At 36.3% G+C, this 27,725-nt stretch overlaps 3 protein-coding genes across 7 annotated transcripts in view; all 3 read left to right on the forward strand.

Annotated features, from left to right (window-relative positions):
* Window positions 1-15,285, forward strand: part of LOC100801545 (E3 ubiquitin-protein ligase UPL1) — a 16,247-nt gene extending 962 nt beyond the window's left edge. Inside the window, exons 2-15 of one of the 3 annotated variants that reach the window (XM_041015460.1) lie at window positions 1,128-1,223; window positions 1,310-1,516; window positions 1,744-9,672; window positions 9,770-10,081; window positions 10,296-10,497; window positions 10,597-11,170; window positions 11,323-12,454; window positions 12,644-12,790; window positions 13,232-13,312; window positions 13,531-13,756; window positions 13,837-13,976; window positions 14,255-14,361; window positions 14,439-14,652; window positions 14,944-15,285. In XM_041015460.1, the coding sequence (XP_040871394.1) occupies window positions 1,128-1,223; window positions 1,310-1,516; window positions 1,744-9,672; window positions 9,770-10,081; window positions 10,296-10,497; window positions 10,597-11,170; window positions 11,323-12,454; window positions 12,644-12,790; window positions 13,232-13,312; window positions 13,531-13,756; window positions 13,837-13,976; window positions 14,255-14,361; window positions 14,439-14,493 (11,208 nt within the window). In that variant the 3' untranslated portion in view covers window positions 14,494-14,652; window positions 14,944-15,285. The remainder of the gene's footprint in view (window positions 1-1,127; window positions 1,224-1,309; window positions 1,517-1,743; window positions 9,673-9,769; window positions 10,082-10,295; window positions 10,498-10,596; window positions 11,171-11,322; window positions 12,455-12,643; window positions 12,791-13,231; window positions 13,313-13,530; window positions 13,757-13,836; window positions 13,977-14,254; window positions 14,362-14,438; window positions 14,653-14,943) is intronic. The other 2 variants (XM_006579999.4, XM_006580000.4) reach the window with 2 other exon arrangements.
* Window positions 15,286-16,062: 777 nt separating this feature from the next.
* LOC100802073 (RNA N6-adenosine-methyltransferase mettl16) lies at window positions 16,063-20,140 on the forward strand. Of its 2 annotated transcripts, none has more exons than XM_014775648.3 (8): window positions 16,063-16,510; window positions 16,750-16,955; window positions 17,190-17,625; window positions 17,733-17,937; window positions 18,882-18,989; window positions 19,069-19,215; window positions 19,302-19,371; window positions 19,783-20,140. In XM_014775648.3, exons 1-8 carry the CDS (start codon window positions 16,287-16,289, stop codon window positions 19,851-19,853), a joined length of 1,467 nt encoding a protein of 488 aa, XP_014631134.1. In that variant the 5' UTR covers window positions 16,063-16,286; the 3' UTR covers window positions 19,854-20,140. The 2 variants fall into 2 exon arrangements, with proteins under 2 accessions (XP_014631134.1, XP_014631133.1); XM_014775647.3 differs by having other exon boundaries at window positions 16,066-16,534.
* A 3,619-nt stretch (window positions 20,141-23,759) lies between these two features.
* LOC100802603 (glycine-rich RNA-binding protein 4, mitochondrial) lies at window positions 23,760-27,191 on the forward strand. 2 transcript variants are annotated; one of them, XM_014775649.3, is made up of 5 exons: window positions 23,760-24,034; window positions 26,461-26,535; window positions 26,585-26,586; window positions 26,661-26,759; window positions 26,858-27,191. In XM_014775649.3, exons 1-5 carry the CDS (start codon window positions 23,893-23,895, stop codon window positions 26,993-26,995), a joined length of 456 nt encoding a protein of 151 aa, XP_014631135.1. In that variant the 5' UTR covers window positions 23,760-23,892; the 3' UTR covers window positions 26,996-27,191. The 2 variants fall into 2 exon arrangements, 1 of the variants encoding a protein (XP_014631135.1); XR_003267081.2 differs by lacking the exon at window positions 26,585-26,586 and having other exon boundaries at window positions 23,800-24,034; window positions 26,461-26,529; window positions 26,654-26,759.
* Window positions 27,192-27,725: the final 534 nt, after the last annotated feature.

Here is a 27,725-nt window from a genome sequence, read left to right on the forward strand (position 1 = left end):
TTATTCTTGTTAAAATGCAACCGTGCATAAACTTTGGGGTGTTGCTTTACTTGTTTTATTAAATGTACTACACTATGTTAACTGATGGCTTTAATATAAGCTAAGTTGCTGGTTGTAACTATTGATGGACCTACATATGCGCAATCATTTAGTTCTTGTTTGCTCAATTCCTGGTTTTCATGTTTTAATGTGAGATGTGATTTTTTTTCTCTTTATCTTTTGCTTCTTCCATCCATATCAAGTCCTTGTTTCACAGTTCCCAATTCATCATACTTGTAGATGTCCTTATTACAACTTTATGTATATATTGCACATGCACCATTTGAGAAATTGACACTTTGAAAGGTGATCTTTTGCTAATAAAAATAATCATATACGTTACACTTCCAAAAATAAATTATCTGAATTTTAAACCAAAATGTGTTTTAGAATGAAAGTTATCCTGTTATGCTGGAGTCAAGTCTATACAATAGATCTATTCCCCACATTTTTATGGAGATGGAAATCATAATTTTCTTAAATTTGATTGTAGATGACAATTTTGAAGATGCAACATGTGTTGTTATTACTTTTAAAGATTTTGATTATTTTATCTCAACTTTTGGTTTTGAATTTGGATAGATGCCAATGTCTTTGTTTGATTGATTCAGCTGGCTCTGACCATTGGTTAAGCCTTTGTTGTTGCTATGTGTTCTTATATTATTTTAGTTCATTTTGGCCATATTGACCAAAATTCATATTGTCAATGCAATACAACAATGCCAGTGGATTTAGTCTAATACTTTGAGAAGAGCCTTGCTTTGAGAACTAGAACTCTGCCTTCCATAAGTTTTCTTTATGTAACTTTGCATTTTCACAATTGGAAAAACATTTTGTGTGCGCTGGGTCTTATCACAGTTTTTATTTATCAGCTGCAAATCAGTTTGTGTTTAATATTAGAGTTATGTGCTTAATTCATTGCCATTTGTACTCTTTCATCTTTTACATGGTTATGAGTTTAAAGTTATGTTGTGCACTCTTTTTAAGCTATTTTAATAGTTGATTATGCTAATTTCAATATGAGGTGAACATATTGATAGATCAATTAAAATATTGTATCAACAACCTTTTTTGTTGACTGTTTGCAGCCTCCAAAAATTAGATGTTTCATCGATCGTGTTACTTCAGTTCCACTTGAGAAGATAGAAGAACCTTTAAAGGCTTTTGTTTGGGAGTTTGATAAGGTATCTTTATGGCCTTGTCTGACACAGACACAACACATATTTGTTTTGATGTGCTTGATTCATTGCTATTTCTTTTCTCTGTACAGGGAGATTTTCATCACTGGGTTGATCTTTTTAACCATTTTGATTCATTCTTTGAGAAGTATGTAAAACCAAGGAAGGATCTGCAGATTGATGATGATTTTCTGGACTTGGATCCTTTATTCCCTAGAGAATCTGTTCTTCAAATTCTTCGTGTTATCAGAATAATTTTGGATAATTGCACAAATAAGCATTTCTATAGTTCATATGAGGTATGATATATTTTCCTAAAATCATATTTTCCCACCTTGCTCAGCATAATAAGATAGCTGAGATAGACTTATTGCTTTTGTGTGTATCTAATTTTTGTTGTTCTCTTTTTTGTTGATGACCTGTAATATACTAACATTTATTTTATTCAACTTAATTTACTTTGAAATATGTTACCCTTTCATGCCTCTAGCATTGATATTTTTTTGTATGCTTTGTGTGTCTGCAGCAGCATCTTTCAGCATTGCTTGCTTCTACTGATCCTGATGTGGTTGAGGCTAGCCTGGACACTTTGGCTACCTTTTTGAAGAAAACAGTTGGAAAGTACTCCATAAGAGATGCTTCTTTGAATTCAAAATTGTATGCTCTTGCCCAAGGATGGGGTGGAAAGGAAGAGGGTCTTGGACTGATTGCTTCAGCTGTGCCTAATGGTTGTGACCCTATTGCTTGTGAATTGGGCCGTACCCTTCATTTTGAATTTTATGCAGTAAATGAGTCAGAAAGTGACATCAAAGTTACTGAACCCTTGGTCCAAGGCTTGCAAATTATTCACTTATCTGATGTCAACAAATGTGTGGAAACTGATCTTGAGCTTTTGCATAAGTTAGTTACAGAATATAAGGTACCTTCCAGTTTAAGATTTTCTTTATTGACAAGACTGCGGTTTGCTAGGGCTTTTGGTTCTTTGTCTTCTAGACAACAATATACATGCATTCGCTTGTATGCCTTCATAGTTCTAATTCAAGCAAGTGCTGATGCTGATGACCTGGTTTCGTTCTTCAATGTGGAGCCTGGATTCATCAATGAATTAGTATCATTGCTGAGCTATGAAGATGCAGTTTTGGAAAAAATTCGGATTTTATGTTTGCATTCGTTAGCTGCTCTTTGCCAAGATCGTTCCCGTCAACAGTCAGTACAGACTGCAGTTACATCTGGTGGGCACCGTGGCATTTTATCTAGCCTGATGCAAAAAGCCATTGACTCCGTTACTAGTAATACCTCAAAATGGTCAGTTCATTTTGCAGAAGCACTATTGTCTCTTGTCACTGTGTTGGTTTCGACATCGTCAGGGTGCTCTGCCATGCGGGAAGCAGGATTTATTCCTACTCTGCTACCTCTCCTTAAAGATACAAATCCACAGCACTTGCATTTGGTTGAAAAGGCTGTGCGCATTTTAGAAGCTTTTATGGATTACAGTAATCCGGCTGCTGCTCTGTTCAGAGATTTGGGAGGCTTGGATGATACCATCTCTCGCCTAAAGATTGAAGTCTCCAATGTAGAAAATAGTGGAAAGCAGCCAGATGATAATTCTGAGTCTAGTGCAAGTAGTGTAAATATGGTTAGAAGTTCTTCAACTGGGCCAGATGACACACAACCTTTGTATTCTGAACTGTTAATTTCTTATCACCGTCGGTTGCTGATGAAAGCTTTGTTGCGTGCTATATCCCTGGGAACTTATGCCCCTGGAAATACTGCTCGCATCTATGGATCTGAAGAGAATGTGCTGCCTCATTGCTTATGCATAATTTTTAGGAGAGCAAAAGATTTTGGTGGTGGAGTTTTTTCTCTTGCAGCTACTGTCATGAGTGACTTAATACAAAAGGATCCTACTTGTTTTCCTGTTTTAGATGCAGCTGGTCTTCCGTCTGCCTTCTTGGATGCTATAATGGTTGATGTTCTCAACTCTGCAGAAGCCATTACCTGCATCCCCCAGTGTTTGGATGCCTTATGCTTAAATAGTAATGGCCTGCAAGCTGTGAAAGATAGGAACTCTCTGAGGTGTTTTGTGAAAGTGTTTACTTCTAGAACATATTTGCGTGCTCTTGCAGGAGACACACCTGCATCTTTGTCTAGTGGACTGGATGAATTAATGCGCCATGCTTCCTCATTGCGTGGGCCTGGAGTGGAAATGTTAGTTGAAATTCTGGAAGCTATTTCAAAAATTGGTTCTGCAGTGGATTCCTCATCCTTGAGTCCTGATCCATGCTCTTCAACCTCTGTTCCTATGGAAATGGATGGTGAAGACAAGAATTTGATCTTGCCTAATAACAAGGAGTCATCCAATGCTAATGACACAGAGCAGATTACTGAGCCATCTCATGATGTGCCAATAGTAAATGTAGAGTCATTTCTTCCAGATTGTGTAAACAATATTGCTCGTCTACTTGAGACAATTCTTCAGAATGCCGATACATGTCGAATATTTGTCGAGAAAAAAGGAATTGAAGCTATTCTCCAGTTAGTTACCTTACCTTTAATGCCGCCTTCTGTTTCTGTTGGGCAGAGTATATCTGTTGCCTTCAAGAATTTCTCCCCACAGCATTATGTTTCTCTTGCCCGGGCTGTATGCTCCTTCTTGAGGGAACATCTGAAATCTATCAATGAGCTTTTAGATTTGGTGGGAGGAACTCAACTTGCTCTAGTGGAATCTGCAAAGCAAACAAAGGTGTTGAAATATCTTGCCAGCCTTGAAGCTGTCTTAACTCTTTCTGTGTTTTTGTTGAAGGGTTCAACTACTGTTGTCTCTGAACTAAGTACTTTAGATGCTGATGTGTTGAAAGATCTTGGAAAAACATACAAGGAAGTAATTTGGCAAATATCATTGTGTAATGATTCTAAGGCCGAGGGAAAAAAGAATGCTGATCAAGAACCTGAGGTTGCACAGGTACCCCCATCTACTGCTGTTGAAAGAGAGAGTGATGATGATTCAAATATTCAGACAGTAAGATACACAAACCCAGTTTTTGCTAGGAATGGTTCACATTCCCTGTGGAGTGGGGAACGAGAATTCCTTTCTGTTGTTCGTGCTGGAGAAAGTATGCACCGTCGAAGTCGGCATGGGTTATCCCGCATACGAGGTGGAAGGACTGGTCGTCACTTGGAAGCTTTAAACATTGATTCAGAGGCATCTTCTAGTGCACTCGAAGCACCTTTATCCCAAGATCTGAAAAAGAAAAGCCCTGATGTTCTTGTTCTAGAGATTCTTAACAAACTGGCATCAACTTTGCGCTCTTTCTTCACTGCCCTTGTGAAGGGATTCACTTCACCAAATCGTCGCAGAGCTGACTCGGGGTCACTTAGTTCAGCTTCAAAGACTCTTGGAGCTGTTTTAGCTACAAATTTTTTTGAGGCTCTTAGTTTTTCTGGGCATTCTACTTATGCTGGACTTGAAATGTCACTTTCTGTTAAATGTAGATATCTTGGGAAGGTTGTGGATGATATGGCTGCTCTCACATTTGACAGCAGGCGCCGGAGTTGTTATACTGCCATGGTTAATAATTTTTATGTCCATGGAACATTTAAAGAGCTACTCACAACATTTGAAGCTACTAGTCAGTTGCTATGGACACTTCCGTGCTCTCTTCCATCATCAGATATTGATGTTGGAAAAAAAGGGGAAGGAGGTAAACTGTCCCATAACACATGGCTACTTGATACACTACAAAGCTACTGTCGTTTGCTTGAGTATTTTGTAAACTCGTCTCTTCTTTTGTCCCCAACCTCAGCATCTCAGGCAGAGCTTCTTGTTCAGCCAGTTGCAGTTGGTCTCTCAATTGGACTCTTTCCAGTTCCTAGAGACCCAGAAGTTTTTGTCTGTATGCTACAATCTCAGGTTCTGGATGTAATCCTACCAGTCTGGAATCATCCCATGTTTTGTAGTTGTAGTCCTGGTTTCATTGCATCTATTATTTCCCTTGTTACACACGTATATTCTGGTGTTGGAGATGTCAAGCGTAATCGTATTAACATTGTGGGAAGCACAAACCAACGTTTCATGCCCCCTCCACCTGATGAGGCAACCATTGCCACTATTGTTGAGATGGGCTTCTCAAGGGCAAGGGCTGAGGAAGCATTGAGAAGAGTTGAAACAAATAGTGTTGAAATGGCCATGGAGTGGCTGTTTAGTCATGCTGATGATCCTGTCCAGGAGGATGATGAACTTGCACGGGCACTTGCTCTGTCCCTAGGAAGTAGTTCTGAATCTACTAAAGCTGAGAGTGCTGAGAAGACTATAGATGTTCTAACTGAAGAGGGACATGTGAAGAAACCTCCAGTTGATGATATACTTGCTGCATCTGTAAAGTTGTTTCAGAGTAGTGATTCAGTGCCATTTCAGTTGACAGATTTGCTTGTAACACTTTGCAGTCAGAGCAAGGGTGATGATCGTCCAAAGGTAACATCTTATCTTCTGCAGCAGCTAAAACTTTGTCCGTTGGACTTTTCCCAGGATAACTGTGCATTGAGTGTGTTAGCACATATCTTGGCACTGCTTCTTTTTGAGGATGGAAGTACACGGGAAATTGCTGCTCAGAATGGCATTATATCTACCATTATAGATATCTTGACAAACTTCAAAGGTAGGCAGGAGTTGGGGAAAGAACTACCAGTCCCTAAATGCATTAGTGCTTTACTACTTATATTGGATCAAATGGTGCAGTCAAGACCCAAAGTTGAAAATATGGAAGGAACCCAGACTGGTTCCCTGCCTGATTCTTCTGGGGAGCAATTTTCTGATACAGTTTTACCAAAGGAAAAAAATTCAAACGGGATTGAGAAAGAACCTGCAATGGCTTTTGAGAATATACTGGGAAAATCTACTGGTTTTGCAACTATTGATGAGAGTCATAAATTGCTGGATATTGCATGTGATTTGATAAAACAGCATGTTCCTGCTGTTGTCATGCAGGCTGTTCTGCAATTATGTGCTCGGTTAACAAAAACACATGCTTTAGCTTTGCAGTTCCTTGAAAATGGAGGTCTGGCTGCTCTTTTTAATCTTCCAAGGACTTGCCTTTTCCCTGGCTATGACTCAGTTGTGTCAGCTATAGTCCGGCATCTCCTTGAAGATCCTCAAACACTACAAACAGCCATGGAGTTGGAGATACGACAAACTTTAAGTGGAAATCGCCATTCAGGGCGTGTCTCTCCTCGATCATTTTTGACATCATTGGCACCTGTTATCTCTAGGGATCCTATGGTTTTCATGAAAGCTGCAGCAGCAGTTTGTCAGATAGAAACATCAGGGGGAAGGACTGTTGTTGTGTTGTCAAAGGAGAAAGAAAAAGAAAAATCAAAATCATCAAGTGTTGAGGTTGGGTTATCTTCAAATGAATGTGTCCGGATACCTGAAATCAAGTCACATGATGGACTGGGGAAATTTTTGAAAAGCCACAAAAAGGTTCCCGTTAATCTCACTCAAGTAATTGATCAGCTTCTTGAGATTGTGCTTAAGTATCCACTTGTGAAAGGTCAGGAAGATTCTGAGTGTGACTCAACTTTCATGGACATAGATGAACCTACCATGAAGGTGAAGGGTAAATCTAAGGTTGAAGAGGCTGGGATATTAGAGCCTGAATCTGAAAGGTCTACTGGACTGGTGAAGGTGACTTTTGTCCTCAAGTTATTGAGTGACATTCTTCTAATGTATGGGCATGCAGTAGGTGTCATACTCAGACGTGACTCTGAAATGTGTCAATTCCGTGGATCTAATCAGCCATCTGGACATAGTGGTATTATTCATCATGTATTACATCGGTTGTTACCTCTCTCCGTTGATAAATCTGCAGGACCTGATGATTGGAGAGGTAAGTTGTCTGAAAAGGCTTCATGGTTTTTGGTAGTTTTGTGTGGTCGATCTGGTGAAGGGCGCAAACGAGTGACAAATGAACTTGTTAAAGAATTGATGTCTTTTTCACATCTGGAGAGCAATTCAATGAAAAGCAGCTTACTGCCAGATAAAAGGCTATTCACTTTTGTTGATCTAGTGTATTCTATTTTGTCAAAAAATTCGTCATCTGGTAGCCTACCTGGTTCTGGATATTCACCTGATATTGCAAAAAGCATGATAGATGGTGGAATCATTCTGTCTCTAACTAGTATTCTGCAAGTGGTTGATTTGGATCATCCTGATGCACCCAAAATTGTGAATCTTATACTCAAAGGGTTAGAAGGTCTTACAAGAGCTGCTAATGCAAGTGAGCAAATCTTTAAATCTGATGGAACTGAAAAGAAAAGATCCGCTGTTTTAAATGATAGATCTGATGATCAAATAACAGCACCATCTGCAGCTGAAGCAGTGGCACATGATCAGAATGCGGGCAGTCAAGAAGCAAGCAGAGATGCAATGGATAATGCACACAATCAAGGAACTTCTCAAGGTGATGATCGTGCGGATAATCCAGATCAATCAATGGAACATGATATTAGAGTAGAAGAAGGGGGGACAATGGCTCAAAACCAAACAATGGAACTTGGAATGGACTTCATGCGAGAAGAGATGGGAGAGGGTGGTGTCTTGCACAACCCAGATCAAATTGAGATGACTTTTCATGTTGAGAATAGGGCTGATGATGACATGGGTGATGAAGATGATGATATGGGTGGCGATGAGGATGAGGATGAGGATGATGATGAGGGAGAGGATGAGGATGAGGATATAGCAGAAGATGGTGGGGGCATGATGTCCTTGGCAGATACTGATGTGGAGGATCATGATGATGTTGGCTTTGGAGATGAATACAATGATGAGATGATTGACGAAGACGATGATGATTTTCATGAGAATCGGGTCATAGAGGTGAGGTGGAGGGAAGCTCTTGATGGCTTGGATCACTTGCAGATACTTGGCCAACCTGGATTTATAGATGTGGCTGCTGAGCCTTTTGAAGGTGTTAATGTGGATGACCTTTTTCGTCTTCAGAGTTTTGAACGCCGCCGTCAGACTGGTAGGTCTTCCTTTGAGAGATCTGCCACAGAAGTAAATGGTTTTCAACATCCTCTCCTTGTTAGACCACCACCATCTGGTGATTTTGTCTCAATGTGGTCATCGAGTGGTAATTCTGCATCCCGAGATTCAGAAACCCTGTCATCTGGGAATCTTGATGTGGCCCATTTCTACATGTTTGATGCACCTATTCTTCCATATGATCATGTGCCAAGTAGTCTGTTTGGAGACCGTTTGGGTGGTGCTGCACCTCCACCTCTGACAGATTATTCTGTGGGTATGGGCTCATTGCATCTACCTGGAAGAAGAGTGTTAGGTAATGGTAGGTGGACTGATGATGGTCAGCCACAAGGAAGTGCTCAAGCAGCTGCCATTGCACAAGCAGTAGAGGAACAATTCCTAGCTCAATTGTGCAGTGTAGCTCCTGCTAGCAGTCCTGTTGAACGACAGTTACAGAATTCTGGAGAACAAGAGAACAAGTCTGATGCTCTTGCATCACATGATGGTCCAATATTGACTGCAGGAATTGACTCTACTTCTCAGCAGATTGATAGTCAGGAGCAAGAAAATGGTAACGGAACCAGAGCTCAGCAAATCAACGATGGTGGTCTTTGTGAGGAAGAGATAAATGTAGACTCTGGTGGTCGAGATACAGCTGAAGAACTGCAAGCTAATGAGCCTATGTCAGTTCAACCAGTTTCACTGAATATCATGCCAAATGGTTTTGATTGCACAGTGATTGAAGGAAATGTCACTCATGATGAGAATGTAGCTCAGGCATTTGTCAATTCATCTATTAATTCTGATGCTGCTATACAATGTGAAAGCGGTGCTGATGTACCTACTAGCATCCACAATGTGCCAATTGAGTCCATGGAATTCAATGGATCATCAAATGCTGATGGGCAGCCTCCTAATATTGAGTTAGGGGGCTCTGGTTTTGAAACTCCCAATCCAGGTGATTCCCATGCATCGTCAATTTATGCTAGTGCTGATGTTGATATGGGTGGTACTGATGCCGAAGGAAATCAATCAGAGCAACCAACTGTTTTTGAAGACGGGAGGGGTGAGATGTTATCAACTCAGAACACTGAGGTTGCTCCAGATGCTACTCAGGCTGACCAAGTTAGTGCAAATAATGAAGCTTCTGGTGCTAATACCATTGACCCTACCTTTTTGGAGGCTCTGCCTGAAGATCTACGGGCAGAAGTTCTGGCATCCCAACAAGCTCAGTCTGTTCAACCTCCAGCTTATGCACCACCTTCTGCAGAAGATATTGATCCCGAGTTTTTAGCTGCTCTTCCTCCAGATATTCAAGCAGAAGTTTTGGCCCAACAAAGAGCTCAAATGGTTGCCCAGCAGGCTGAAGGACAGCCAGTTGACATGGATAATGCCTCTATAATTGCTACTTTTCCTGCTGAATTGCGTGAAGAGGTTTAAATCTTTATTTTGTGTTGTGCATTTATTGAGGAAGTTCTATTTTGTGAAAATATGACATGATTTTAATCCTTGTATTTTGCTCTGTACTTAGGTTCTTTTGACTTCTTCTGAAGCTGTTCTGTCAGCACTACCATCCCCATTGCTTGCAGAAGCTCAAATATTGAGGGATCGAGCAATGAGTCATTATCAAGCTCGGAGCCTTTTCGGGAGCAGCCACAGGCTTAACAATCGAAGAAATGGTCTTGGATTTGACCGGCGACCTGTGATGGATCGGGGTGTTGGAGTTACAATTGGGAGGAGATCTGCTCTTACAGATAGCTTGAAGGTGAAGGAGATTGAAGGTGAGCCACTACTTGATGGAAATGCATTAAAAGCTTTGATCCGGCTTCTACGACTGTCACAGGTAACTTGGATCTCTTCATGATGGTAGTAGTCTTAGTTACCAGTCTCATGCTGGATGTGAAAATGCATTCTTTTTTATTCCTAATATTGTGCCTGCTATTTATTCTGTAGATTTTTATTATAGGATTTTCAGTGTGTGGGCAGACATGTTTTAGTTTTGGATGTTTGTATGTGATTATAGTAACTTGCTGTTAATTTTTGTGTCATCTTGTCAGCCCCTTGGAAAAGGCCTTCTGCAGAGGCTCTTGTTAAACTTATGTGCACATAGTGTTACAAGGGCCACTCTTATTTATCTTTTGCTTGACATGATTAAACCTGAAGCTGAAGGCTCTGTAAGCAGACCAGCGACATTAAATTCCCAGAGGCTTTTTGGTTGTCACTCAAACACAGTTTATGGTCGATCTCAATTGTTGGATGGTAACATTTGTACTTTAGTCTGGGAAAGAATCTTTATGTGCTTATTTCAATATTATTGTTTATTTTTTTCTGATCATTCCCATCATGTCTTCATACCAGGTCTTCCTCCTCTTGTGTTCCGCCGAATTCTGGAGATTCTAACTTATTTGGCCACAAATCATTCTGCTGTTGCAAAATTGTTGTTTCACTTTGATCAATCAATTATTCCAGATTCTTCATGTCCAGTTAAGGTGCATATGAATGAGAAAGGGAAAGAGAAGGTTATTGAAGGGAGACCATCACCAAATTCCTCTGGAGCTCAGACAGGGGATGTTCCCCTAGTGCTCTTTTTGAAGCTCTTGAACCGACCCCTGTTTCTACGCAGCAATGCTCATCTTGAGCAGGTCATGGGTCTGATTCAAGTTGTAGTTGATACTGCAGCTTCAAAATTAGAAAGTCAATCACAGTCTGAAAAAGGAATGGCAGATACCCAAAATTTGTCAGCCAGTGAAGCCCCAAGTAATACTGAGAAGGATGCTCCTTCGGTGGAGTCGGACTCTAATCAACAAGATAAGCATGCAGATACAAATCCATGCCATTCTGAAGGGAAGAAGAATGTAGATATGTACAATATCTTCTTGCAGTTGCCACAATCTGATTTGCGAAATTTGTGCAGTCTTCTTGGTCGTGAAGGGTATTACTCATAACCTTTTCATATTTATGCTAATCAGACTATTTATTCTTTCTTTTTCATACTGTCTCACCTGTTGATTCACATTTCCCTCTCTGTTTTTCTAACCCTTTTTAGTTGTGATGAATAAAAGTGACTAATCTGACATTTTTTAGGCTTTCGGATAAAATGTATATGCTTGCTGGTGAGGTGCTGAAGAAGTTGGCTTTCATTGTTTCCTCCCATAGGAAGTTCTTTACTTTAGAGCTTTCAGAATCAGCTCATGCGTTGACAGGTTCAGCCATCAGTGAGCTTGTCACACTCCAGAAAACAAATATGCTTGGTTTGAGTGCTGGTTCTATGGCTGGTGCAGCCATTCTACGTGTGCTGCAAGCTCTTAGTTCACTCACTTCACTTAATACTTTGGGTGATTTGGATATGGAAAATGATGCGGATCAGCATGATGATCAAGCAACTATTTGGAATTTGAATACTGCACTCGAGCCATTGTGGCAAGAACTGAGTAATTGTATAAGTGCAGCTGAGATGCAGCTTGGACAGAGCTCTTTCTCTCCTAACATGTCAAACATAAATGTTGCCGAGAATCTGCAAGGTTCCTCTACTTCACCACCTCTTCCTCCTGGGACACAAAGACTCTTGCCTTTCATTGAGGCTTTCTTTGTTTTGTGTGAAAAGCTACAAGCAAATGAATCCTTCATGCAGCAAGACCATTGCAATGCAACTGCCAGAGAAGTTAAGGAGTCTGCTGGTTGTTCAGCTTCAACAAGTGTTAAAATTGGTGGAGATTCACTGCGGAAATTCGATGGTGCTATCACTTTCACAAGGTTTGCTGAGAAGCATCGCCGACTGTCAAATGCTTTCATTAGGCAGAATCCAGGTTTGTTGGAGAAATCACTTTCCATGATGCTCAAGGCACCAAGGCTGATAGACTTCGATAACAAGAGAGCCTATTTCCGCTCAAGAATAAGGCAACAACATGACCAACACTTGTCTGGGCCATTGCGTATAAGTGTAAGGCGGGCTTACATTTTGGAGGACTCTTATAATCAGCTAAGGATGCGTCCTACTCAGGATCTGAAGGGGCGATTAAATGTGCAATTTCAAGGTGAAGAGGGTATTGATGCTGGTGGTCTCACCAGAGAATGGTATCAGCTGTTGTCGAGGGTCATATTTGATAAAGGTGCTTTACTTTTCACAACAGTGGGCAACAATGCAACTTTCCAACCAAACCCTAATTCAGTATACCAGACTGAACATCTCTCATACTTCAAGTTTGTTGGCCGAGTGGTATGTTCTACAAACATTTTCTGTATGTGGTCTCAGGATAATACAGAACCCCCTTCCCCCCAATCTCCTTCCTTTATTTTGCTGGATTTTAGATGTATAATTAAAGCCACCTATGGCACTGGTGTTACACTCAGGGTTAAAGTTTTGGTAGTTCTGGTTCTTTGACACTTGTTATGATCTTTCATGCAGGTGGGGAAGGCTTTGTTTGATGGGCAACTGCTGGATGTTTACTTTACTCGATCTTTCTATAAGCATATACTTGGTGTTAAGGTTACATACCATGATATTGAAGCGGTTGATCCTGATTACTATAAGAATTTGAAATGGATGCTTGAGGTGAGTATTAATTTACAATTCCTACCACTTTATTGTCTTTTTTTCCTCTTAGACACCATACATCCATCTGTATATAGGGTAAGGCCATATAGGAGTGTCTTTGGGTAGGAAAAGACTGATTGCGGGTGTAGAGAGCGAGAACTATGGAGCTTGGTGTACAGCCTTGTCAGTGAGGTGAGAGGGATGGAAAGTGTTGGCAGTGAGAGCCGAGAGGGACAGAGGGACTTGGGGGAGGCGTGTGTGTTTTAGTAAAGATCCATCTATAAAATGGTGACTTCAGAAACTGTTGACTTATCTAGGGTGGAGACTAATCAATGGATGTAATTGGATAGGATACAAACTTATATGACTGGATGGTAAATGAGCATTCTATTTGTTTTCGAGATATACTTGTTTTCTGCATGTATATTGTTTAATTTTATTTTTGTATGTACTTAACAGAATGATGTGAGTGATATTCCTGACCTGACATTTAGCATGGATGCTGATGAGGAAAAGCACATACTTTACGAGAAGAATGAGGTAAAAGAGCATTTTATTTTGGTTTATTATGTCTTGCCTACGTACAAACTTAAAAGTAAAACAAATACATTTGTTCCATAAAATCTTGTTGAAACTTTAAAGTTTAATCGAAAATTATTTTAGGTAATTTAAAATTTTAAATATATTAACTCCAGACAAATTCTTATGAATTCTCCTTTCAATTGCTTTTGCCATCTCCCAAAATTCTTCTGAAATAGGTCACTGATTATGAGCTTAAACCTGGAGGAAGGAACATAAGGGTCACAGAAGAAACAAAGCATGAGTATGTTGATCTTGTTGCTGAACATCTTTTGACAAACGCCATCCGTCCTCAAATTAATTCCTTTCTAGAAGGTTTTAATGAATTGGTACCACGAGAACTTATATCCATATTTAATGACAAAGAGCTTGAGCTTCTCATAAGTGGTCTTCCAGAAATTGATTGTAAGTTGGTTTCATCATTAATTATGTAGTATATTTTTAATCTACAATGATGCATCTGAATGGTGTTATTCTCCTTAAAGTGGATGACTTGAAGGCCAACACCGAGTATACCGGCTATACAGTGGCATCAAATGTTGTTCAATGGTTCTGGGAGGTGGTCAAAACTTTCAACAAAGAAGACATGGCAAGATTACTGCAATTTGTGACTGGAACGTCAAAGGTGATGTAGTGGAAACATCGAATTTTTATCTAATAAATATAAATATTTCAATGACATGCTAAGGGCACCTGTCCCATATAATAAACGAAAGGCAGAAAAGGAATCACTCACGCAAACGCACACATATAGGGCAAATCAGGAAATCTCTTGAAAATAACAAATGTATTGTCAAAGATTAGTTCTTGTGTAATAGTTCTGATGTGCTCTTATACATGAACGTGCGCATTTAATCTCCTTTGAATTCACTTTGCTAACAGCCTTTCTAACTTGTTTTTCAGGTTCCTTTGGAGGGTTTTAAGGCCTTGCAAGGCATCTCTGGTCCACAAAGGTTTCAGATTCACAAGGCATATGGAGCTCCTGATCGACTTCCATCAGCTCATACTTGGTGAGTAAATATTATATATAGTCTGTTCAGGTCCTTACGATTACTGCAAACTAAAATCTCTGCATATTGAGTTTCAGCCATCCTTATTCCTTATCTCTTCTTTCAATTGCTCTTCAGCTTCAATCAACTTGACCTTCCTGAGTATACCTCTAAGGAACAGCTTCAAGAACGTTTGTTACTTGCCATCCATGAGGCTAGTGAAGGGTTTGGTTTTGGTTGACCTGTATTTTGGTGCGATATTTTTTTTGCACTGCTGTTCCACCATTGGTGTCTCCAACTTGTCATTTGGAGGTCAGACATCTCTTTTCTCGTATGTCTGTGTGTATATGCGTGTATAAGTGTCTTCCATATGATAATCAGAGGAAAATTTTCATGTGCTTAATTAGTCAAAACTAATATTCTAATAAATCTCCGAACTTATGCTTTTGTTCAAATACCATTTAGATCCAGATAGAGAGTTTATATTTTTCATCCCCCAAAAAATAAGAGGGACTTCTAATTGTGGCTGTAGTTGTAGAAGATTTGATCAAATTTTTATTTCTTGAAAGAATAATCACTTATGCTTCCCTTCTCTTTGATCAGAAGGAGTTTGTGCTGCTATTCTGTTGTGGGCACTATTGGTAAGCATCCCAATGAGTCGATGAGGCATTCTGATGTTGGTGATCAATTTATTCTGATGTTCTCCCAGAAAAAAATGGCTAGAATGTTTTTTCCCAGATTCTGATGTTGGAGAATCTGCCATGCCTAGTTTGGGAGCTTTCTGACAGCCTTCATACTGTGTCAAGCTTTTGCAGTCTGGTCCAATCTTAATTTATATGTAGTTTCTATGGCCAAACAGCCTTTTATAGTTCTAGAATTTACTAATAAGATTGAGGATGTACATATTCTGGAATACATAATTGATGCTTTTGCTCCCGAAAGAAATTGTTCGAGTATTAGAAACTCTTTTTTAAGTAAAATGAGCATACTTGATATCTAATACTATTTTTTTAAAATTTTTAAAATAGTATTGGTACTTTTTTTTAACATATGAAAATAAATAAAATATCCACCTTAATCACAAAACAAATAATAGATCGTAAATTATTTAATACTTATTAATTATCATGACAAAAATGATGTATTACAATCTTATTTTAAAAAAAACTACACTATAAATACATACTACAATCATAAAAAAATTAAAATAATACTAGTAATGCTATATCCATCAAATAAAATTAACATATTATAATACGTGTTTTGGTTTGATTATATTTTAAGAATCGAAAACTACTGAATCAAATCGAGAAAAAAATATAATTTTGAGAATTTTTATATTTTGTGATCTTTGGTTTAATTGATTATGTAGTTTATAAATAGATTGGTTCAATTTTAAACATCTGTAGTATTATTTTTTTTTTCTTTTATTATCAAATCATATCACGTTTTTTTATAAACTCAATATCTTTTACAAGAAATCATTTTAAGAATCTTGTAGAATTATTATGGACATGCGATTGATTATTGTTTCCACTCTGTTAAATAACTTTTAGAGCTTGCTTGGATGTAGTAAACTACACAGGGTGAAATTACATAAAAGAATTAAAAAAATTATTAAAATAAATAAGAAGGTAAAATATTCAGATTTTTTTGGGGGATAAATTGTGTTTAATTTTTATTTGTATAGATTTATTTTTACAATTTCTTTCTTTCTACTGATCCAAAGACAATTTCTCCGGTTAGAGCTTATTTTGGTTGTTTTGCATCGTCCCATTAGCGTATGCTATTTTGGTTGTTATATCTTTCCTCGTCCCATTAGCGTATTTTTTTTTCCATCCGTGAAACAACAATTTACACCACCAACCTTGTACTTGAAAGTGGAGTTATGGGGTCTTAGTGTTTGAACTTTGGTGTCTTTGAAAGGGTTTGATTAATTTAGAGAGATGGGTGGGAGCAAGAAGAGGAAGAGAAACGAGGGGCAACGAGGAGGCACAGTGTATTCAGAAAACCTACCAGACTTTGCTCTTTTGGCTTCTCTCTACCCTGAATTCCACCCTTTCCTTCAATTCTCGCATCCTCACTCTCGCCCCACCATCGATTGGACCGACTTCAACGCCACTCGCCAACTCACGCGCGTCTTGCTCCATCATCGCCACGCTCTCACCTGGTTTTCTCTCTCTCTCATCACACAGTAATACTAACACTATAGTATTATTGAGTGTATTTGAATTTGATGCATGCCCATCTCCTTGCCAATTGTTTTTCTGTTGTTTGAGCCGTATGGGCACATACCCGGTTTAGAATAGCCACTTTTTATCCATTTTTCCTTGCAAAGCTGTAATTTTTATGCCAAACCTGTGTTATAAAATTTTCCACCCAAGATTACTGATGGAATGCATTTTGTAGGTGGATTCCTGATGGACACCTCTGTCCAACTGTGCCCAACAGGTGCAACTACATTCATTGGCTTCAACATCTTCTCTCATCAAACATCATTCGAAACACCGTTTCAAGTGATGGCAAGTTCAGGGGATTTGACATTGGAACTGGAGCCAGTTGCATTTACCCCCTTCTTGGTGCTTCTCTTCATGGATGGAGTTTTGTAGGATCAGGTATATTGTTTTTCAACAAAACTTAGATGCATCTCTTTGATTGATTCTGGTGTTATTCTCCTATAAGAATTAGAGTTTCTCATAGGTTATCGTTATCAAGATAAAATTTTAATTTTGATCAGAAAACAATATAGAAAAATAATTAAGAACTGTTTGGTAGGCTAATTAATTTCTGCAACTGCTGTTGAAATTGAGATATAGAATTGCTTACAAAATTACAATGACTGACTGCAGATGTGACTGATGTTGCAATTGAGTGGGCGGAGAGAAACGTTAATAGTAATCCACATATTTCTCAACTGATTGAAATCAGAAAGGTTCAAGACAATGCAAGTGCTCCCTGTGTGGAAGTTGAAGAGTCGGTGACTGGTGACAGGATTACTTTGTGCAGGAGTACTGATGTGGAGGTAGCTCCTTTGCCTCTTGATTTGCATTCTTGCAAGAATAGGAATTATCATGGACCTCCCATACTTGTTGGTGTGGTCAGGGGTGATGAGAATTTTGATTTCTGCATGTGCAATCCGCCATTTTTTGAAAGCTTGGAGGAAGCTGGACTCAATCCCAAAACTTCTTGTGGTGGGACTTCTTGGGAAATGGTTTGCCCTGGTGGTGAGAGGGCCTTCATTACTCGTATTATTGAAGATAGTACTCAACTGACGGAGCAATTTCGGTATTACTATTTGCATATCAAATATCATTCCTGTTTTCTTATATTTACATTTTATGTCCTCATTGCTTGCAATAAGTTTGGGCTCATTCATTTTAATTTGTTCATAGGTGGTTCACTTCAATGATAGGTAAAAAATCAAATCTCAAGTACCTTACATCAAAACTTTGGGAGGTTGGAGTTGCCATAGTGAAGACAACTGAATTTGTCCAAGGCAGGACATCCCGGTGGGGGCTTGCTTGGTCTTTCTTAACTCCCATTCAGAAGACACCAATTTCTTTGCCCAACAAGAAAAACACATCCTTCACGCTTGAGGTTAGTAACTTAGTATACTAGTATCTTTTTTTTTTTTTAACTGTTCTAACAATTGTATTGTTTTTAAGTTGACACAAACACCTATGAACAATTAGGAGTATTCATAGTTCCTAATTCCTCAATTGGACATTATCTGGCATTCTAAGATATTAACCTAGGTAGAATTCTTGAGAACACGATTTATATATATTCTATGCTACAACTTAAAGTGTATTTGGAAAAACCCAAGTTTCACATCGGCTACAGATAGTGCCAAAATACCCCTCACCCTATGAACTCACTTTTGGGGTTGAGTTAGGCCAAACCCCCCATTCTAAGAAAGTCGATATCAGATTAGTAAGAACTAAGAACCTGAAATGCAAAATATGCTTTGAACAACAATCTAACTGACTGGCAACAAGGATAGGGATTCTGATCATCAATTTGTGAAAGGTGGGTTTGTTCTGGGATAATATGTATGGTAATTAACTTGAAGAGACTTCCTGCTAGATGGAAAGACAACTAATAAGTTCAGACTTCAGAAGCTTGTCAACTAATTTAGAACTGGAATGCAATCTTTCCAGCATGATATTTGGGGATATGTGACACCTTATAACGGGAACTATTTTCCCCAATGAGTGAATGTAATGGTTATCCTTTCTTTCCAATCATTAAGTACACAAGAAAATTTTCTGATTTCATGCATACTTGTGGTTGGGTGAGCATTCAGTTCTTGTTAGTGTATTGATCCTTTACAAGGTTGTCAGGTGGGAAACCCAATAGCTGTGTTTCCAATTGAGGCAAAAGCTTGTATTTGATTTCCAGTATGAAAGAGATCTACAATTATATTAATTGCATGTTAAATTGCCTAGAGATAGTCATCAATTGTACTGTAATGTATATTCTTGTATGTTGTCACTTTGGTTTTCTCCTGTTGTGATTTAGGGAACATATCTACTTTTCAGGGCCTTCAACGCCAACATGGTGCCATTAATTTGTTGGAAGCTGTCAATTCTTACTTCTCTTCACATGGCCTATTCTGTACATTGAATACTTCCTCTTTCACAGTGGATGTAAGAACAGTCACTCTAAGTCTCAGATTCTGATTTAATTTCCTTGTGGTGGCTATTAAGCATGATTTCATTATAATAGGTTGCAGCATCAAAAGATGATTGTGATTCAATCTTGAGGAATGAATTACACATCATCAACAAATCCATCAATTGCCAACCTACACAAAAGACATCTAATGGGTCGAGTTTGAATCTCTCTTCTGAGAGATTATGCTTTCGTATATCGGTATGCTTTCATTCTTTGCTGGAATGAAAATTGATTTTGGTTGGCAGAATTTACATTGATTTTGTGTTATTTATTCCATCCTACAGGTTTTTCAGCAAATTCCTGGGACACTGTTGGTGAAAGGTTCATTACAAGACAGGAATTGTGCAGTATCAGGTTTTTCTCCAACCCACTTTTCCAATTTCAATTTTCCTAAATGTCTTTTTTTTTTTTTTTTAATTATTTTAGTAGCACTTTGTCTAGAAATAGCTTTGGAGGAATGCGTTCTTTGTCTGTGCTTCAGAGATATCCTTATTGGCTAAATGAAATGATAAACATTATTAATATGGGCTTATTGTGCAATATAAAATAAACACAATCAGTTTGATTAATTGCTGACCACTTTACTGGAAATTACTGTTTTTATTTTTAACTCATGAACGTTGACTCCCCCACATGTCATTGTTTGTACCTTACACATTGGTTCCTGTAGTTGATATGTTGATAATTGCAATGGTTAAGTTCAAGTGGCAGAACCACTGCTAACTAGTGGATAGCTTATTTAGTTATGGGTTGTTCTCTATGCAGGAGCATTCTCGGTGATTTTCCAAAAACTAGAGGAAGCTTTGCGGAATAATTTTTGTACTAAATCAGCGTAGGGGTTTGATTATTTGATTTATTGTTTGGGACAGTGACTGTATATGATATGGGATGTTGAGAAGTTCTTCAGTACTAATCTGTGGACTAATGATTTATACAAAGCAAGTAGTGATGGTGCTGTTTTGGCGTGAAAAGGAAATGAAGGGCAACATGCATTGTTGCTCTTTGGGAAATTTTGGGTAGATTATGTGCATTATTTTGTTCACCAAACCAACAAGAATCATTCAGTTGATTTGTAAATTGTACTTAATGGGGTCTGAATTTAAGAATGTCAGCAGTTTTAGTACTTGCTTGATTGCTCCTAGCCTCATCTGAATCATCTTGTAACACAGTAACCTCAGGTTGTTACGTGAACACATGTTATGGGAAATGTCAAATTTTCCTTCAAAGATCAATTTAAATCTTCATAATAGTCTAAAAAGGAAAGAAAACATTGAACAAAACCTTATTTGTTTTAAATAATTAGTTTAATTGCAGTTTTTATTGTTTTAACTTGTGGTTTAAGTCTCGTTAATGTTTTTGAACTAATTAAGTTTTTCTTTTGAAAAGAAATTAAAATTGATCTTTCTCTCAATTTTCCTTTATAAACTCTCAAATTTTTATTTTCCATACAAATATTTTAAGGCTTACGATAGAGTAGGATTTGAAGAGGTTAAAATACAAGATTTCCCCCCCTTCAAATTTGAGTGATATTTGATGTTTTGATTGATGAATTTTGTATGAAAGAAGATTTAAAATGATTTTGATTTTTGAAAATTTTGAAAATAAGAGACTTAATTGCTAAAAAAAATTAAGTGACCAATGTTACATACAATCTAAATCAAACGAGTCAAAAGAATAATTAAGCATAAATAATTAGGATGATTCTATGATTAGGTTTTGTTTTGTTTCTGGTATTACTAGAATTTTCTGTCCTTTATTATTATTATTATTATTATTATTATTATTATTATTATTATATGCATACAAATCTTCGACTTATCAATCTTGGAACGAAGGCTGATAAAACACGGATACCAATTACTTCCCGAGGTCTGTAGGATCACTGTTCTAAAGGAGTTAAATAGAATATACAATGACAGAATATAATAGTAAAATATTTAAAAATATAAAAATCATCAATATATTTTTAACGCTCAAATCTTGTTTTCCTAAAGAGCTGTGATGTCATCATGGTCATCCATCATCTATCCCTAAGTAACTTGAAAATTTTATAGGATTTTTACATATCTTTTATTGGATAAAGTAATAATTTAAAGACAGTTGCAATCTCGTTTAAATTATTTCATCCTTTAAAGAAAAAAGATAAAGATTTGATTAAATTAATCACTTTATCCAGAGAGGATTTCGAATTCTAATCTTTGAACCAATGTAAATTAGTAACTTAAACCCACAATTTCCAAATTCAGATTCAGATACATACTTTATTTTTTTTTCTAATTCCCATGGGCCATGAATCGTACTGTGATCCTGTGCCTGCTTTTGCTCTTGGTGTTTGCGTCCATGGTTGTTCTAGTTACTGGGTCCCACGTGGATATTTTTTTTTTCTATATTTTTGGGTCGCATGTTGGGAATTTTTTTCGTATGGCTTCTTCAGGTGGCAATGGAGAGGAGAGAATCTCAAAGTACACGAATTGAAGACATTGAGTATGATAATATACAAAATTCTCTACCAACATCTCAGTCTACATGAATTGGAGACATTGAGTCTAATGATACACAAAGTTCTCTCTCAATTACACGAATTAGAGACATTTAGTATGATGATACACAGTTCTCTCATAACGCCAAGGGCTGAAAGGGAACCTTGGTGATTGCAAGAAGTATAACTACTTTCTTTTGCCCCTAAAGCACATTTTGCTATGTGCTTGCTGGGGATGAAATTACAGGATCACAACGTGATTGTGCTATTTCTATAGAAGAATTGAAGAATGAGGAGTTAATTCAATCATTTGGAGTGTGTGCCCTTGAATTTCATTGGTTTTGTATTAATTCTTGATACTTGTCTGGTTTACCTTTACCGCAAGGAATTGTCAATTCCTATCAACTAGAATCACGTTATGGGGCTGGTTTATACAAGATTGATTGAGAAGAAAAATAAATGTTAATTGTTGTATTATTAGTTTTTGTTAGTGAGAGGACTTGACAAGGCATTAGGGCTTCATTTTTTTTACTGTTTGCTATACAAATAATAGAATACTAGCAATTGGCTTCATGGTTTCACATTACAAGTGTTTCCAACTTGCAATGATAATTCCACGTACAGTGTCTTTAATTTGTTGTGACTTACATTTTAACTGTTGGTCAAACTTTTATGCTTTATTGTTGTTGTATTTTTTTTAGGGAAAAAAGTATTAAACCCTTCTAAACTTTATTTCTTTTGTAAATAGAGATTTTAAATTTTAATTTTTCCAAATTAATTTTTAAACTTTATATTTTTAGCAAATAGACCGTGAACTTTAAATTTATAATGGTTGATAGTTAAACTTTGATTTTCTTTTTTTTTTTTTTAATAGACACTTTGAACTTTAATTGTAATTCAATTTATCTTTAAACGTTAATCATTCATTATTATTTTTTGTTACAACTCATTTTTTATATTTAAAATATAACAAAGAGTATGAATTTAGGTGTCTATGTGCAAAAAGAGATGCATTTTAAAGATTAATTGAAACAATATTAAAGTTTGTGGTGCTACTTATAAAACAGATAATAAATTTTAAGGATCAATTCACACAAAATTAAAGTTTAGAATGTTAATTGAATACATGTTTTCTATTTCTTTACAAAGATTTTATTGCCTTTATAAACTTAATGTTACTAGAGTGTTTGGTCCGTGCGATACACGGTTCGCTTTTATTTTTATTAACACAGTAAATTGACGATGACAAGTAAAACTAAAACTAAACGTTAATAAAATTAAATAAAAACGTGTCGTAACCGTGATAAACAGTTATACAAAAATGGTAATTAAAATCCAATAATTTCATAAATCATTCAACTTAAAAAACTGATATATTAAATCTAACGTTTTCAAATAGACTTTGAATTTTAGTTTTAGGTTCAAAATAATCTCAAAAAGAATTTAAATAAATTACAAAGTAAAAATATTGCAAAGTCTATTATTGCACGAGTAGGGAGGATACATGAGCAGATTTGAACTACAAGACATAAGTTCATGCACACAAGTGTTTGAGCCTTTCCAAAAAAAGAGTTCTCGAAAGATTTCTTAAATAAAGAAATTATTTTTTATAATTTCTTTTTTGTTGGAGTAAATTTATGTGACAATAAAAATTTCTTAAAATAAGATATGTATCTTATATAAGAAATTGTTTCTTACCAATAAAAAATAATATTTATCTAGCACATAATAATATTATAATTAAATCATAATTAAATAAAAAAATTATAAAAGTGAGTTTTTTAAAAAATTTTAAAATTTTTTGCTATTGAAATAAAATTGTGTATGAATTTTTTTATGAGATTCTCGGAATCACAAAAATAATATGGAAAAAAAACTTAAGAAACTCACTTAAAATTCTCATTAAAGATACTTTTAGTAATCATTTTAAAATCTTTTATCATAAGATAATATATATATATATATATATATATATATATATATATATATATATATATATATATATATATATATATATATAACAAAGTGATTTTTAGACCATATGAACCTTTCCCTTACAAATATAACAATTAAGATAATCATGTTTATTTCTCCCAAAATAAGTGTGATTTTAGGTTATTTTACACGTGCAAATAAAAAAATTGTGAAGAGATGGAGTTTGAAAAATATTTTTGATAATATCAAATACTATATATTACAAAAATTTAAAGTTAATTAGAATTTTAGATTCTAAAACTTGATTTTCTTTTTCAAGAGAGGAATACTGCGCAAATAAATACTTTTGAGACTCATGACCCAAGATATTTAGATATTTAGATTTATTTGGAGTTTAGTTTAGAACAGGCTTGTCCTCTCTTAAACGAGGTCGTGTTTGCTTTTGAATTTGAAGTGATTTGATGACGATGGAGATGAATATGCTGGCTTCTTCGTTCACTGGTTATGCAAAACCCTTTGCAAGTGTAAACCCTTCTCTTCTTCCCTTCAGGGCTTCTTCTCTGCGCCATGACTACCCTCTTGCAAGCAAAATTGTTGTTAAAAGTAATATTCCTTTCTCTCCTTCTTACCCTTCAATTCTATTCAATGTAAACGTGTATTTGTGTATTTGTTGCATGCCCTTCTCGTTGTTAATTGTTCTAGTGTTGTTTGAGCCCTGTGAACACATACTCGGTTTAAAGTAGACACTTTTTCCTTGCAAAGTCGCAATTTTTATGCCAACCCTTGTTAATTTTCCACTCAATTTGCTGATATGGGTAATGTGTAGGAGAAAATATATAGAGATTGGTTTATTTGTTGCACTTGTTATATATCATCTCTTTATATAGCTTGTTTTACTTATGGATAAGAATCAATTTAGGTGTCAACAGCTATCTACCATTGCCAGCTTTAGGTAGTTTATGCTTCAAAAGAAATGTAGGCTGCTGAATTTTAGTTCCTTGGTGGGGATATCTAAGGTCAAGGGCATATGAAAATTGGAATATTAAGTGTTGAGTAAAACACCATTTTAGTCTCTAAAATATTTAAGGTCAGAGATGGTCAGTTAGTCCTAAATGATGAAAATCACCATTTTCATTCCTGCAAGATAAAAAAGTTGATCAATTTTCCTCCTTAAGCACAGTGATGGAAATGAAAAATTACATAATGATTGCTGGACGGTATGATAGTAGCCATAGGAAAGTAGTGTTATAATCTTTATAGCATTTAAAAGCCCTATATTGTTCCTAAGTCTGTTACTGTTATTGCCCGAAGTTTTATTATCTAAATGGGAAAAATACATTAGTGTTATACTGATATAAAATGGAGTACAATTCTGGTTGCCAGACATCTTCCTGCTTCTTCTCTCTATTCAATTTTGGGACTTTGGGGATTGAGATGGTCAGGGTTTAAGGTTTTAGGTGTAATTTATCTGCAGGATTGTGGCATCTTTAGATCGTGTAAAGTGTTATATGTTTCAGCATATATTTATGGTTTTCTTCCTAGCCTCTTTGCAAAGGTTCTTTAGTTGTCATGCTTAGGGACTAGAAGCACTATCAATCTGATTTCCATTTTGTTTATTTCTGTCATGAAAATCCTCATCTCCCAAATTTGTACTCTTCACTTTGTTCAGTATTCGTTAATTTACATTTATAAAATTGAACTATGTGCTGCAACATAGAGACAAATATTCATAAGATGTTGATGGGATTTTGACACATGTATATTAGATAAGAAAAAGGAAAAAGAAAAGTGGGCTGGAGAGGGTTTTGCCAAGGGAGTTCATATGCACATATTAGAGGAGAGGGAGGGGTCCTCTGATGAGTAAGAAGGAAATATTGGAGGGAAAGTGTAACAGAAATACAGAATCAGAAAGTACATGTGGCAGCAGGGTATTGGAGAGGGAAATTATGCAATGATGAGAAATAGTAAGAAACACATGAAGAGAAGGGTAAGAAAGGGGGGGTGGGGGATAAAAATACTTTAGGGATTACTTCAGGGGCCTAGGCCAACAGTGGCAGAGATTGTTTTCAGCTCTGATTTTATTTTCTTGCTTCCTTTTCTTCATTTTATTCTTTTTCTTCCCTTGTGATGGAGGTTTCTTCCTTGAGTACCATTTTACAGTGTTAGGAATCATAAGAAAGTGTGAAAATTGACAGTTATGTGAAAAGAGTAGCAACTACAAAGTAATCTATATCTCTCTCCTGTTACACAATCATCTGGAGGATAATAATTTATTCATCTATTCATCTGAGGTCTATCAAGTTAACACCATACTTTTTTTTTAATCGGCCAATGTTAGTTAGAATGCTAGTTTTGTTAGCAAAGGGGATTGAACCCGCGATCTTTTCCCTCTTCCCTTCTCCTTTAACCATCCAACCCACCTTATATCCCCAACACCATACTGATTTTCTGTTCAGAATAATTTTTTATTTAATTAGACGAATTTGACTTTACTTTAGCTGTTATATTATGTGCTTTTGACTTCTAAACATGAGTTCCAGTAACGTACAACATTTTTTTCCAAAGCACTAAGCATCTATCCAGATATCTATAAAAATTAAACGTGTCTTCTGGATTAAGTGATTGATTTAATGTACATCACCAAATTACTGAATGCCTCTTGCCCACATCCTGTCTATCAGGTATAATTTATGCAGCTGCACAGCACAGCAATAACTTTTTCCTGTCAATCTACCCATACTACCATTACATTGCAACAGTTTTCATCTACAGTACCATTTACTGATATTATTAGATGAACTTTAGATTTTGACTTTGCTTTCAATCTGCCTAATTCTGATCTATTGTTGGGTAGAGAATTTTCTTTACCATATGTAGTTCTTTAATTTTATTAGTGATCAATCTGCATGGTTGCACGTTCTTCTATTATTTTTCTCTTCTGATGTCTGCATGCCATGGAGGTGGATTTATATTAGTACCAGCTATTCCTTCATTTATATCAAGTTATACTTGCTCTTTTTTGGAAGCAGATTTACCATATTCTACCGGTGAGACTACTTTGCAGAAGGAATTTTCAAATTTTGGCAAGATAGCTGAAGGTAAATGCATGAATATTCACAATAAGTCACTATTCACTTTAGTATGAGACTTCAGTGGTTTACATAATGGATTTTAGTACCCTAACTCACGCCTCTTGGATCATGTATTTAATGCGTGATGCAGTTAGAAGGTTAAAGATATGAACACAAAAAGATCTAAGGGTATTGCTTTCATTCAATATACATGTCAAGATGATGCCATGCTTGCACTAGAAACCATGGATCAGAAGGTTCAAATTTCCATGATAAGCCTCATCCTTCTACTGTCAACCATGACATTGACAACTGAATGTTCCCTTTTAATTTTCTTTTTGTCCGTTTTGTACAGGATTTTTATGGTCGAACAATCGGCGTGGAAATTGCAAGACTGGGTTGGGATGATTTTGGTGCATCCCCAAGGGCCTCAGGACCCCCAAAGAAGTGGCATTTGCCTGAGCAAGGGGAAGTGGTAGATTGCTGGTACTGATCAAATTCATTATTGAGTAAAGCTGTAGAAGAGAAAATGATGGAACAACAAATATCAAGTTATACAAGAATGGCTATACTATAGGATTGATGGAACATTATATTTTAGTAATAATATTGATGCAATACTGTAGTTCATGTGATCTCTCACGGTACTCTTCATTTTGGCACTAAATAAAATGTAGTCCTTCAGGAAATTAACTTTGATCAATCTGTAGAGCTCCTACAATTATAAATTTTACTATACTTGTAAGATTCCGATGATTTTCATTCATTAATTTTGAGTTACTACTCTACATTTGATGCTGTAGTTTGACAAATTGTCGTGTTTTCTTTGGTCTAGAACCTTAAACTAGATTTGCTTCTCGATCAAAAAATGTGACTTCTCATAGAGACGCAGGTAACAAATGGAGCCTCCATTCTCTAAACTTATCAATGCCCTAGGATTTGCATACTAAGCATCTGTAAGATTTGTTCTTTTAAACTTAAGTTTGGTGATTTTTATAATAGAATTAAGATTAAGTTTAAAATTCTAAACTATAATTCCGATTATCAATTATAACTTCCTTAGAGTGATATATACTTAATTATTACTATTTTTACATTTTACATGAAAAACAAATTAAAGTATTAAAAAAAAATAGCCTCTTACCACATTTTACGTATCCATGTTTCAATATGGATTTAATTTAAAATAAGACTAATGGAAGTGATCTTTTACAATATTTTTT

This window comes from Glycine max, chromosome 5 (assembly GCF_000004515.6).
Source record: "Glycine max cultivar Williams 82 chromosome 5, Glycine_max_v4.0, whole genome shotgun sequence".
Classification (NCBI taxonomy): Eukaryota; Viridiplantae; Streptophyta; class Magnoliopsida; order Fabales; family Fabaceae; genus Glycine; species Glycine max.